The following is a 15082-nucleotide window of genomic DNA, read 5'->3' on the forward strand; positions in this document are numbered from 1 at the left end:
CTGCACTATCTCAACACCTCTCTGTTCTGTCTTCTTCATGGAAAGGTTCCTTTTTCCTCCACAGCTAAGCTGTTTTTCTCTCTGCTGATTCACATCCATGCACCTCGTACTTGCCAAGCTGTCTCCCTACAGCTGTGAAGGTCCTTCTGCCACTCTGCAGATCAATTTCCTGGGTGTTCCAAGTACTCTGACTTCAAAGCAGCTGTGTTTGAGGGGCAAGGAAAGCCCAGGGTCCCCTCTACTTCTCCGCCATCTTAACTCTATCATTTTAGAAAACTTTTTACCATAATACAATATATTAAAATTATTTTGAAACCATGTGTAAGGAAGTGGAATAGTAGACAAAAGTTGTACAGTTTTACCAATTTACTTATATAATTAAAAAACGAATGATGGGCAGTATTGAATATTATTGGAATAAACAAGGAAAAACACAACCTTAGTTAAGTCATTGGAACCTTTTTGTTTTCTTATCTATGAAATAACAGATTTCTACAGGTCTCTGAATTCCCTTCCAGTGTAATATTCAGTGACTTATGAATTAGCACATGCTGAGAAGTCTGCATCAACTTATTCCCTAAACCACAGTTGGTTCTCTTGATGGCTGTGATTACTATATAATGTACATACATATTAAAATTAATTTTAAAAGTGCCCTGTCCACTACTTTATTCATTTGTTTGTCATGTGGCACGGTTTTCTTTCTAGTGGATCTGAATGCTTGTCCTGTGTATTTATCTAATTTCTGTATTTTGTTGACATAGAATACAGAGACTATAATAAGTATGGTAAATTATTTTTATTTGCATTTGAAAGCATCCTACCCTTGGTGATTAATGATTAGAAAGCTATATTAAAAATGTGAATATGAATACAGAAGAATACAGAGTTGTGAAAAAATTCATGTGTAAGTAACAATATATCCAATTAAAAATACTCCCTAGAATGGTCTGATATCAAATTGAAATTTCACATGTTTTTTTCCATTGAATTCAACAGCTTGTGATACTTGATTCTTATGCTTTGTATGAATTCTGAGTCATTTATTCTAGTATAAAAGTTGTGTATTATTAAGGAAGTTGAAAAAATTCATCCCCTGGTGCATCCATTTAGTTAAATATCAAGTCACACATTCTATTTACTTAAACCCATCTGCACTTATTTTACCAGTAACATATTTGGTTTGCGGCCTGTGGATTATGCAGACGGTGAAAATATGAAGTCACTATTGCTGCTACCAGAGGAGAATGAATCATCATCAACTCGCCATTGCTCAGTAGTAAGTATGGATTAGGCTTTGGGAAATTTAGGTCTTTTATTGAAATTGATTATGAAAGGAACATAATACATAAACTTCCAGTTAGCAAATTGCTTTCAATCACCAAAAAATTATTGAACATTTTCTTTGTATTAGCTACTGTGAGTTCAAAGACTATTATAATCAGAATAAATCCATCAACAAATATTTATTGACTCCCATATATATTTTAGGGAGCATTCATACTGCAATCAGTGTGACAGATAGAACTCTTATTCTCAAGGAACTCACATTCTAATATAGATGTCTGTAAGACAGAGATGTCTGTAAGACAGATGTCTCTTACAGAGACACTCTGTAAATATGTAAACTAATGTAAATGAAATAATTTCAGGAACTTAAATTGTGTGGTTTGAAGATTTTGTAGAGTATAATTGAGTGGAGCTTGAGGGCTCCAGAAAAGGCACTGCATTAGCTGGAGTCATTGGAGGGCCTTTAGAGAACTGATGTTTGATTTGAAACCTGAATGAGGAGGAGGAGGTATCCAGGTGAACATCTGGAGGACAGGTGTTCCAAGCAAGTGTATAGGGTCCCTTAGTGGATGAGTGTGGCATATTTGAAGGTTAGAGAGAAGGTCCTACTTGACGGTGACTAGTCAGTGTCTAAGAGTACTGGAAACCGCTGAAAGGATTTAAAGCAAGGGAATGACATGATTTGGTTTATGTTTTAGGAAGTTCACTCTGGCTACTTTGTAATAAAGAGACTGAGGTGGGGCAAGAGTGGAGGCAGGGAGATCACTGAGGACTGTTTCATTGTGACAGGATGAGCTATCATGACCTCCTGGATTAAGGTAATAGTGGAAATTACGAGAAGTATGAAGTTGAGGGTCTATTTTTGAGTTAATGGTACCATACTTTCTGATGGATTATATGTGAAGTGTGGATAAAGAGTAGAATTAATATGACTAGCAAAGGGGTAGTAGATGGTGGGGCCGTTTCCTGCTGTGGGGGAAGGAAATCAATAATTCTCTTGACCAATTTTATGTCTCTAAGGCAGCAAGTGGAGATCTTGAACAGGCACGTGAGTCTATAGTTCAGGAAAGAGCTACAAGCTAGAGAAAGTGGAAAGAATGCTTATTCTATAGGAATTTACAGTTTAATGGTGAATATAGATATAAAAAGAGTTCATTACATACTGTAATGAATTTATAATAGAAGCCATGAAAATGTACAGGAGATCCACAGAAAAGGAAGAAGCTGATTCCAGAAGGGATCAGAAGAGCTTCACAGAGAAGGTAACAAGAAAGCTTGTAAACTTTTAAAGGTAAAAGTTTTAGCAAGGTATCTAATAGAATGCTGTTGGCTGCAGATAACAAAATATTTACTCAAATGCCTAAAGGCAGTATATTCTTTTATATAAAGGTGATCCCAATTTAGAATAGCTTTCTTTGGTGAGTTCAGCAATTAAATGGCTGCGCTAGAGACCCAAATTCTTTGTCTTTCTGCTTTGCCATCCTCAGTGTGGTGGCTTTGTCCTCGCCAATCTCCCTCCAGTGGTTATAGGGTGATAGCCACAACTGCACATGTGACTGTATCCACCATTAAAAGAAGGACTAAAACCCTCCCCAGAATCTTCCACTGGACTTCCCCTTATGTCTTACTGGTCAGAACTGGTCATGCAGTTCGTGTTGACATACTTCATGGTTGGAGGCAGGGAAGGTTCTTGAAGAGTGGATATCTGGAAAAATGGGATTCTGTTAGCGTGGAGGAAGTGAGCATTGCCGCACTGCAGTCAGGTATACAGAGTGGGGATGGCAGTCCAAATCTGAGGAAACAGAACTCATAGACAAGGAAGCATAAAGAATCTTTGAAGAGCAGAACGGAGTCTACGGAGCCAAGCGCAGACGAGAGGCCCACGGAAGAGGGTAGGAAGGGCGGCGAGGCGGTGCGCGCTCCACGGACTGGCGGGAGGGAGCCGGGGCGGAGGGGCGGCTCGCCGGCCAAGCAGAGCCCCCGAGTCGGGCTGGCAAAAGCGGAGGGGCCGGACGGACTGTGTTCCGACAGCAAGCGCGACTTAGCGTCTGAGAGGTCAGAAGTTAACAGCTCTGCTCAGAAAGCGGGAAGGCTGGAGGACAAAGGGAGGGAGAGCTGCTGAGCCCCCGGACGGCAGAGCTCAGCTTGGCGGGGAACAAAGGCGCTCGCCAGCGCCATCTCCCCTGCCCATCCCCCAGCCAAAATCCCAAAGAGAACCAGTTCCTGCCAGGGAACTTGCTCGCTCCGCGCAAACACCCAACTCTGTGCTTCTGCGGAGCCAAACCTCCGGCAGCGGATCTGACTCCCTCCCGCTGCCACAGGGCCCCTCCTGAAGTGGATCACCTAAGGAGAAGCGAGCTAAGCCTGCCCCTCCCGCCCCCGTGCACCTTGCCTACCCACCCCAGCTAATACGCCAGCTCCCCAGCACCACAAGCCTGGCAGTGTGCAAGTAGACCAGACGGGCCACACCACCCCACAGTGAATCCCGCCCCTAGGAGAGGGGAAGAGAAGGCACACACCAGTCTGACTGTGGCCCCAGCGGTGGGCTGGGGGCAGACATCAGGTCGGACTGCGGCCCCGCCCACCAACTCCAGTTATACACCACAGCACGGGGGAAGTGCCCTGCAGGTCCTCACCGCTCCAGGGACTATCCAAAATGACCAAACGGAAGAATTCCCCTCAGAAGAATCTCCAGGAAATAACAACAGCTAATGAACTGATCAAAAAGGATTTAAATAATATAACAGAAAGTGAATTTAGAATAATAGTCATAAAATTAATCGCTGGGCTTGAAAACAGTATACAGGACAGCAGAGAATCTCTTGCTACAGAGATCAAGGGACTAAGGAACAGTCACGAGGAGCTGAAAAACGCTTTAAACGAAATGCAAAACAAAATGGAAACCACGACGGCTCGGATTGAAGAGGCAGAGGAGAGAATAGGTGAACTAGAAGATAAAGTTATGGAGAAAGAGGAAGCTGAAAGAAAGAGAGATAAAAAACTCCAGGAGTATGAGGGGAAAATTAGAGAACTAAGTGATACACTAAAAAGAAATAATATATGCATAATTGGTATCCCAGAGGAGGAAGAGAGAGGGAAAGGTGCTGAAGGGGTACTTGAAGAAATTATAGCTGAGAACTTCCCTGAACTGGGGAAGGAAAAAGGCATTGAAATCCAAGAGGCACAGAGAACTCCCTTCAGACGTAACTTGAATCGATCTTCTGCACGACATATCATAGTGAAACTGGCAAAATACAAGGATAAAGAGAAAATTCTGAAAGCAGCAAGGGATAAACGTGCCCTCACATATAAAGGGAGACCTATAAGACTCGTGACTGATCTCTCCTTTGAAACTTGGCAGGCCAGAAAGGCTTGGCACGATATCTTCAGTGTGCTAAACAGAAAAAATATGCAGCCGAGAATCCTTTATCCAGCAAGTCTGTCATTTAGAATAGAAGGAGAGATAAAGGTCTTCCCAAACAAACAAAAACTGAAGGAATTTGTCACCACGAAACCAGCCCTACAAGAGATCCTAAGGGGGATCCTGTGAGACAAAGTACCAGAGACATCACTACAAGCATAAAACATACAGACATCACAATGACTCTAAACCCGTATCTTTCTATAATAACACTGAATGTAAATGGATTAAATGCGCCAACCAAAAGACATAGGGTATCAGAATGGATAAAAAAACAAGACCCATCTATTTGCTGTCTACAAGAGACTCATTTTAGATCTGAGGACACCTTTAGATTGAGAGTGAGGGGATGGAGAACTATTTATCATGCTACTGGAAGCCAAAAGAAAGCTGGAGTAGCCATACTTATATCAGACAAACTAGACTTTAAATTAAAGGCTGTAACAAGAGATGAAGAAGGGCATTATATAATAATTACAGGGTCTATCCATCAGGAAGAGCTAACAATTATAAATGTCTATGCGCCAAATACCGGAGCCCCCAGATATATAAAACAGTTACTCATAAACATAAGCAACCTTATTGATAAGAATGTGGTCATTGCAGGGGACTTTAACACACCACTTACAGAAATGGATAGATCATCTAGACACACAGTCAATAAAGAAACAAGGGCCCTGAATGATACATTGGATCAGATGGACTTGACAGATATATTTAGAACTCTGCATCCCAAAGCAACAGAATATACTTTCTTCTCGAGTGCACATGGAACATTCTCCAAGATAGATCATATACTGGGTCACAAAACAGCCCTTCATAAGTTTACAAGAATTGAAATTATACCATGCATACTTTCAGACCACAATGCCATGAAGCTTGAAATCAACCACAGGAAAAAGTCTGGAAAACCTCCAAAAGCATGGAGGTTAAAGAACACCCTACTAACGAATGAGTGGGTCAACCAGGCAATTAGAGAAGAAATTAAAAAATATATGGAAACAAACGAAAATGAAAATACAACAATCCAAACGCTTTGGGATGCAGCGAAGGCAGTCCTGAGAGGAAAATACATTGCAATCCAGGCCTATCTCAAGAAACAAGAAAAATCCCAAATACAAAATCTAACAGCACACCTAAAGGAAATAGAAGCAGAACAGCAAAGGCAGCCTAAACCCAGCAGAAGAAGAGAAATCATAAAGATCAGAGCAGAAATAAACAATATAGAATCTAAAAAAACTGTAGAGCAGATCAACGAAACCAAGAGTTGGTTTTTTGAAAAAATAAACAAAATTGACAAACCTCTAGCCAGGCTTCTCAAAAAGAAAAGGGAGATGACCCAAATAGATAAAATCATGAATGAAAATGGAATTATTACAACCAATCCCTCAGAGATACAAACAATTATCAGGGAATACTATGAAAAATTATATGCCAACAAATTGGACAACCTGGAAGAAATGGACAAATTCCTAAACACCCACACTCTTCCAAAACTCAATCAGGAGGAAATAGAAAGCTTGAACAGACCCATAACCAGCGAAGAAATTGAATCGGTTATCAAAAATCTCCCAACAAATAAGAGTCCAGGACCAGATGGCTTCCCAGGGGAGTTCTACCAGACGTTTAAAGCAGAGATAATACCTATCCTTCTCAAGCTATTCCAAGAAATAGAAAGGGAAGGAAAACTTCCAGACTCATTCTATGAAGCCAGTATTACTTTGATTCCTAAACCAGACAGAGACCCAGTAAAAAAAGAGAACTATAGGCCAATCTCCCCAATGAATATGGATGCAAAAATTCTCAATAAGATACTAGCAAATCGAATTCAACAGCATATAAAAAGAATTATTCACCATGATCAAGTGGGATTCATTCCTGGGATGCAGGGCTGGTTCAACATTCGCAAATCGATCAACGTGATACATCACATTAACAAAAAAAAAGAGAAGAACCATATGATCCTGTCAATCGATGCAGAAAAGGCCTTTGACAAAATCCAGCACCCTTTCTTAATAAAAACCCTTGAGAAAGTCGGGATAGAAGGAACATACTTAAAGATCATAAAAGCCATTTATGAAAAGCCCACAGCTAACATCATCCTCAATGGGGAAAAACTGAGAGCTTTTTCCCTGAGATCAGGAACACGACAGGGATGCCCACTCTCACCGCTGCTGTTTAATATAGTGCTGGAAGTTCTAGCATCAGCAATCAGACAACAAAAGGAAATCAAAGGCATCCAAATTGGCAAAGATGAAGTCAAGCTTTCGCTTTTTGCAGATGACATGATATTATACACGGAAAATCCGATAGACTCCACCAAAAGTCTGCTAGAACTGATACATGAATTCAGCAAAGTTGCCGGATACAAAATCAATGTACAGAAATCAGTTGCATTCTTATACACTAACAATGAAGCAACAGAAAGACAAATAAAGAAACTGATCCCATTCACAATTGCACCAAGAAGCATAAAATACCTAGGAATAAATCTAACCAAAGATGTAAAAGATCTGTATGCTGAAAACTATAGAAAGCTTATGCAGGTAATTGAAGAAGATATAAAGAAATGGAAAGACATTCCCTGCTCATGGATTGGAAGAATAAATATTGTCAAAATGTCAATACTACCCAAAGCTATCTACACATTCAATGCAATCCAATCAAAATTGCACCAGCATTCTTCTCGAAACTAGAACAAGCAATCCTAAAATTCATATGGAACCACAAAAGGCCCCGAATAGCCAAAGTAATTTTGAAGAAGAAGACCAAAGCAGGAGGCATCACAATCCCAGACTTTAGCCTCTACTACAAAGCTGTCATCATCAAGACAGCATGGTATTGGCATAAAAACAGACACATAGACCAATGGAATCGAATAGAAACCCCAGAACTAGACCCACAAACGTATGGCCAACTCATTTTTGACAAAGCAGGAAAGAACATCCAATGGAAAAAAGACAGTCTCTTTAACAAATGGTGCTGGGAGAACTGGACAGCAACATGCAGAAGGTTGAAACTAGACCACTTTCTCACACCATTCACAAAAATAAACTCAAAATGGATAAAGGACCTGAATGTGAGACAGGAAACCATCAAAACCTTAGAGGAGAAAGCAGGAAAAGACCTCTCTGACCTCAGCCGTAGCAATCTCTTACTCGGCACATCCCCAAAGGCAAGGGAATTAAAAGCAAAAGTGAATTACTGGGACCTTATGAAGATAAAAAGCTTCTGCACAGCAAAGGAAACAACCAACAAAACTAAAAGGCAACCAACGGAATGGGAAAAGATATTTGCAAATGACACATCGGACAAAGGGCTAGTATCCAAAATCTATAAAGAGCTCATCAAACTCCACACCCGAAAAACAAATAACCCAGTGAAGAAATGGGCAGAAAACATGAATAGACACTTGTCTAAAGAAGACATCCGGATGGCCAACAGGCACATGAAAAGATGTTCAACGTCGCTCCTCATCAGGGAAATACAAATCAAAACCACACTCAGATACCACCTCACGCCAGTCAGAGTGGCCAAAATGAAGAAATCAGGAGACTATAGATGCTGGAGAGGATGTGGAGAGACGGGAACCCTCTTGCACTGTTGGTGGGAATGCAAATTGGTGCAGCCGCTCTGGAAGGCAGTGTGGAGGTTCCTCAGAAAATTAAAAATAGACCTACCCTATGACCCAGCAATAGCACTGCTAGGAATTTATCCAAGGGATACAGGAGTACTGATGCATAGGGGCACTTGTACCCCAATGTTTATAGCAGCACTCTCAACAATCGCCAAATTATGGAAAGAGCCTAAATGTCCATCAACTGATGAATGGATAAAGAAATTGTGGTTTATATACACAATGGAATACTACGTGGCAATGAGAAAGAATGAAATATGGCCTTTTGTAGCAACGTGGATGGAACTGGAGAGTGTGATGCTAAGTGAAATAAGCCATACAGAGAAAGACAGATACCATATGGTTTCACTCTTATGTGGATCCTGAGAAACGTAACAGAAACCCATGGGGGAGGGGAAGGGAAAAAAAAAAAAAAAAAGAGGTTAGAGTGGGAGAGAGCCAAAGCATGAGAGACTGTTAAAAACTGAGAACAAACTGAGGGTTGATGGGGGGTGGGAGGGAGGGCAGGGTGGGTGATGGGTATTGAGGAGGGCACCTTTTGGGATGAGCACTGGGTGTTGTATGGAAACCAATTTGACAGTAAATTTCATATATTAAAAAATAAATAAATTAATTAATTAATTAAAAAAAAAAAAAGAATCTTTGAAATCTGAGAAACTAGTTAGTGTGAGAGGAGCACAAGGTATATTATCAGAGAAGAACCAGAGGTCAAGAGTGAAGTTGGGATCAGAATGTAAAAGGCTTTGTCTCCCCCCAGGAGGAGTTGAGACATTACTCCGCAACAGGGCACTCTTGTGCATTTTCAGTGTATTGGGACCGCAGAGGACAGCCGAGAGTGGGCCAAGACCAAAACCTGGTTAGGAGGCTGTGTGGTAAACAGAACGCTGATGGGAAATGGTGGTGTGATGTGGGCAGGGAGAGAAGAAGAGGGTTTTTCAAGAGAGGGGTGTGGTGGGTGCACTCAGCTGTTCAGATAGGGGAAGAGGAGAGAAAAGGATGAGTTCAGGTCAAAGATGTGGTCATAGCTGCTGTCGCAGGCTAGTTACCTTTGTGCTCTGACAACTGTTTATCTCCTGCCTTCTCCTGGACGTCAGCCCTGCAAGTGTGCACCAAGGTGGTTTTCATAATGAACTGCAGGAGAAAGTAGAAATCTTTCTACTTTACTAGTAGAAATTTACTAGTTTACAAAGAAGAAAGCTGAAACCTAGTATGATTTGCTCATGGTTAACGAGCCATTAAAAAAAAAGGAAGAAAGAAAGTAGGGTTTTTTTGAATGGATCAGTGAGAACTTGAATTTCTTAAATCTTAGGTCAGTACTCATTCAGTTCCACCATACTTAATAGGTGTAAATTGGCATGTATTTATTCATTTGGACTTGAACTCTACTGGCAGAACATAGCATAACTGAGTTGTCATTTGCCAGTGTTCCTTTTATGAAAAGCTGGAGAAGAATTACATCAAATGTGTCAAAAACAAAGATACCTTTATGGTGGTCTTGGAGTGTGAACATGGCGATGTCCTCAGAGAAGAGGAAGTTGTTTACCCCCCCCCCCCCCTCAGTTCTACCCAGTTACTGCTGTGTTTTTATAAAGTGTAAGAAGCCTGTACCTTCTGCATGTCTCATGGACATGGCCTCACAGTATCATTATTACTATCTTCATGGTAGATTTCTGGTGAAGGAAAAGAGAATGGTTATATGGTAAGTCCTAAGGTGAAAGGGTTGTGTCCTTCTGGAATCTGTCTTCCCTCAGCTGCTGCCAGACCCCCTTTCACTCATCATTTTTCAGCCACGTTGCACCGCCTCACTGTTTCTAGAATCCACCAACATGCTCCCATTTCAAGTCCTCAGCACCAGCTGTTTTCTCTGACAGGGACAATTGTAGGGAACTGGACATAGATGTGGCACTCTGCATCACTCCCTTTAAATCCCACTCGGGTGTCGTCCTATCCGAGAGGGTTCTGTACTACTGTTTCTCAAGTAGCAGCCTCCCAGGGCTTCGTATCCTCCCAACCCTGCTTTATTTTCCCTTACCACTGATCATTTGACAAAATACATTTTTATTTTATTGGGTTTCCACCCTCCCTTCCAGTTAGACTATAACCTGCATGAGGTCAAGGACTTGCCTCTTTTGTTAATGTAGCAACCCCAGTACTGAGAACAGTGTCTGGCAAATAGTAGGTGCTCTCAATAAATGTATGTTAAATGCATGAGAGAGTACTGGAGGGCCCTCCCTGATACATGCTTGCTCCTAAAACCAGGATAAGTGCTTAGTAGCTGAGTCTGAATTCCTTCAGATTTGTGATTTCCAAGTCCTGGGAGCTGCTTCAGGAAGAGCATCATGTGGAAGGAATTGGGTGATAAGTGTGTGGGGTTTGAGTGTCTTTACTTCCAATCTAGAATTTTTGTTTCATGGTTGTTGGAAGGCATTGTTTGAAATCTGAGAAGCTATCTCTAGTGACTTAAAAGACTGTTGCTGTGTTCATTTTGTTACTTCTCTGCCCATGCTCCTTTTGAGTAGCATTTTTATCCTTTTTCTTTTCATAATTTCAAACCCTATTTTTTATAAACATTAATTAAGAATTTAAGAAAAATTTTCATAAGAGTTTAATGCCATGTACATAGCAACTAATATCTATAAAATCAGGGTATTGAACCCTTGGATGTGTTCTGAACATCTTTTGAACCTCATGGTGAATAACCTCTGCTTATTCAAACCACGTGCCTCCTCACCCACACCTCCTGCCCCCAACAGATGTGTGGCTTTGGTGGCTGTTTGCTTTATGTTGTTGTTGTTGTTGTTAATAGTATTCCTTAACTATAAGAAATTAGTGTTGGTTTCTATTTTTTGTTCAGACTTACAAACGATGATAGGAAAATGCTTGACCCACTTTGGTGCTCTTCTCGGGCTGATGGAGATAGTATCATATGCTATATATATAGAATTGATATCTTTTCACTGTTGTATTTTGTACAGAGAACTCACTTAGCTGAAGTGGAGTTCCATAAACTGGAAAGTAATGTGTTCCATTTGGAGCTATTTTTATGGCACATATTTGTATAACTGACAATTACTGAATCACTATTTCTTACTATTTAGTAATTGAATGATCCATCGAGTGCACTACACTATTTTCATCTTAGGGAATGTTTACAGTGTTTAGGTTAGACATGGTTAAAGCACCTTATAACTTAGTGAATAGGAAAGATAACATATACAGAAATGTGATGTCAATATGTGTGTGATGTGTATAGCATGTCCAGTCAGACCTTTGCAACTTGAACCTCAGATGAATAATTCAGGAAACAACATTTTTTTGAGAAAGAGAGCGAGCGAGCATGTGTATGCGAGTCAGGGAGAAGCAGAGCAAGAGGGAGAGAGACTCTTAAGCAGCCTACATGCTCAGCAATGTGGGACTCAGTCTCATGAATATGAGATCATGACCTGAGCAGAAATCAAGAGTGACACGTTTAACCAACTGAGCCACCCAGGTGCACTTAGGAAATGGAACTTTTTTTTTTTCTTCAATTTTTTAAAAAATGTTTATTTATTTTGAGAGAGAGGACAGAGTGCGAGTCGGGGAGGGGCAGAGTGAGAGGGAGACACAGAATCCGAAGCAGGCTCTAGGTTCCAAGCTGTCAGCACAGATCCCAATGCGGGGCTTGAACCCACAGACCATGAGATCATGAACTGAGCTGAAGTTGGATGCCCAACTGACTGAGCCACCCAGGCGCCCCAGGAAACTGGACATCAACTTTCAGTTTTCAAATAGTTTTCAAGTTTCAATACTCAAGTGCTGAATATCGCCATTAGAAAAACCTTTCATAGAAATTTTTTTAAAATGTTGTGTATGTACTTACTTAATACATGGCAGAATTTCATTGAATATATTTTGAGCGAATGAATGATTAGAATCAATCTGTTTATAGATGTAGGTAACAACTTAGTGTTATAGGGTAGGGCATCAGACTATGAATTATCACTACATTGATATGTGAATATTTAAACACTAACTTTCTCTAATCTAGTTGTTGAACTGCACTGGTGATCAGACCATACTGTTTCACTTTGTTTTTCAGAGCTTTTGAGAACCCCCAAATCCCATGCATACAAAGTCACACACGTCGGAGGGCCTTCTGTCTTGTATTTGAAAATTACAGTACTGTGTTTGGCTTTTTTTTCTTTAACACAATAGTGCTGATTTACTTTTTGTTTTCTTCTTTGCCGGGACATTGCTTGTCTTTTATCAGGTAGCTTTTGGCTGACTCTCACTCCAATTCCATTTGTTAAATTCTCTTGGCTGCTGTTGAAGACATTAGCTCATTGTTTCTTTGAATCTTTCACTTGATGCTATCCATTGGTGTTTTCTCTTTATACTTGTTGTTTTTGTCTCCTGGAAGTTCTACTACTTTCTGTACAACTGAAAATATTGGTCTTTGTTAGAGCAATTCTTTTTCATAGCTGCATTGTGTTATTACTGTTGGTGGATCTGGTCTATCTTCTGTATTTTCTTGTCTGTTTTAATTGTCTTGGTTTTGATAGGTAACTGTTTTGATGTTAAGAATTTGTTTTCTTGGGACACCTGGGTGGCTCAGTCGGTTGAGCGTCCAACTTCGGCTCAGGTCATGATCTCGTGGTCTGTGAGTTTGAGCCCCGCGGCGGGCTCTGTGCTGACAGCTTGGAGCCTGGAGCCTGCTTCGGATTGTGTCCCCCGCTCTGTCTGCCCCTCCCCCACTCATCCTCTGTCTCTCTCTCTCTCAGAAATAAACATTAAAAAAAATTAAAAAAAAAAAAAAGAATTTGTTTTCTGTTTTTGAGCTCAGTGTTGTTAGACGCTTTAGTGTTCTTTGATTTATTTATTTATTTTTTTTTAACATTAATTATTATTGAGAGACAGGGAGATACAGAGCATGAGGAGGCAAGGGGCTGAGAAATGGAGAGACACAGACTCTGAAGCAGACTCCAGGCTCTGAGCTGTCAATACAGAGCCTGACGTGGGGCTCAAACTCACGAACAGCGAGATCATGACCTGAGCCGAAGTTGGACGCTTAACTGACTGAACCACCCAGGCGCCTCTAGTGTTCTTTGATTTTTTTACATAATCTCAGTTTAAAATGAAAAGACCAGGGGTGCCTTGGGTGGCTTAGTCGGTTAAGCCCCTGACTTTTGGTTTCAGCCCAGGTCATGATCTCATGGTTTGTGAGTTTGTGCCTGGCATCAGGCTTCATGCTTGCAGTGCAGAGCCTGCTTTGGATTCTCTGTCCCCCTCTCTGTGCCCCTCCCCTGCTTGCACACACTCTCTCAAAATTAAATAAAAATAAAAACAAAAAACCAAACCAAGTTTAACTTTAGTAGAATAAGTTAGTGGAGGGGAGATAGGGAATTAATAATTTTAAGTGGGTGTTTTGGGTTACTTAAGAAAAGAAGGTGGAACTCCTCACTGGCTTAGTCGGTAGAATATGCAACTCTTGATCTCAGGGTCGTGAGTTCGAGCCTCACGTTGGGTGCAGAGATTATAAATAATTTTTTTAAGAAAGGCTTACTGGTGACAGAATGAAGTTATAAAATTCTGGAGAGATCCAGTTTAGAATCAAGGAAACAAGATGCCCTGCGTTTACATTACTATTTAGCATATTATTCTGGGGTGAGGTGGGGAGGAAGGACTATAAATTAACTATTCAAATGCATTGAGCATTAGGTTCTGAGCCACAATTCGATGGAAATTATGGGGAATTACTAGATAGAGGAAGATAAATACTGAGATTCAAGCTTCTATCAAGTGAAAGTTAATAGGTTTCTTTAGTCTTTAAATGATTTTAACACTGTGGTATCTCCCCTTTCATTAATAGACAAACACTGGTCAGCGTAGGGATGGACCTCTCGTGCTTATAGGCAGTGGGCTTTCTTCAGAACAGCAAAAAATGCTCAGTGAACTTGCAGTGATTCTTAAGGCTAAAAAATGTGCTGAATTCGACAGTACAGGTGAGGATTTTTATATACTTACTTATTTTTGTCTGAAAAAAATTTTAAATAGGCAATCCTATTTTATTTGTAGAATTCCCCTCATCAATTATATGTTTTAATCATTGGGGAATGGCAGTATACTTTGAATCTTATAATCTAAAATGTTTTTACAGACCTAATTTAGTCAGGAAATGTAAAGTTTAAAGCTTTGCACATATTTTAGGACAGAACAGTGTGTCAGAAGGGCAAACTTATGTGTTTGCTAATGACAAATAAATTGTGTGCAATGTAATACTTTAATTCTTTAGTTACAATTTGAAAATAAAAGAAAAATATATGTTAATGTGGCTTTAAGATACATGGTTTATGATCTGGTTTTTCATGTTGTTGGCCAGGATGGAGAGTGATACTTAGTTTAATAAGTCTTATATCTAAGTATACAAATGGTTGCTTTTAAAGAAAATTCAGATTATGAAGCACAGACTAGTTATAATCATTGAAGACTTTTTTTTGGTATATATTTGTTTCTGTTACTTCTTTTTTTTGTATTCTAGTAACTCATGTCATTGTTCCTGGAGATACAGTTCAAAGTACCCTGAAATGTATGCTTGGGATTCTCAATGGATGTTGGATCTTAAAATTTGAATGTAAGTATTAGATTTGGGAGAACTACAAAATGAATTGAGTAGATTAATTTCATTTAAAAAAAATTTTTTTTTTAATGTTTATTTTTGAGAGAGAGACAGAATGTGAGTGGGTTAGGGGCAGAGA

The 15082-nt window shown here is 40.2% G+C and overlaps 1 protein-coding gene across 4 annotated transcripts in view; it reads left to right on the forward strand.

Moving 5' to 3' along the window:
• BARD1 (BRCA1 associated RING domain 1) overlaps positions 1–15082 on the forward strand; it is an 88478-nt gene that overhangs the window by 59585 nt on the left and 13811 nt on the right. For all 4 annotated transcript variants that reach the window (XM_058705994.1, XM_058706004.1, XM_058706012.1 and 1 more), the window contains 3 exons: positions 1171–1279; positions 14197–14329; positions 14866–14958. In XM_058705994.1, the coding sequence (XP_058561977.1) occupies positions 1171–1279; positions 14197–14329; positions 14866–14958 (335 nt within the window). The remainder of the gene's footprint in view (positions 1–1170; positions 1280–14196; positions 14330–14865; positions 14959–15082) is intronic.

Source organism: Neofelis nebulosa, chromosome 2, assembly GCF_028018385.1.
Source record: "Neofelis nebulosa isolate mNeoNeb1 chromosome 2, mNeoNeb1.pri, whole genome shotgun sequence".
In the NCBI taxonomy this organism is placed as follows: Eukaryota; Metazoa; Chordata; class Mammalia; order Carnivora; family Felidae; genus Neofelis; species Neofelis nebulosa.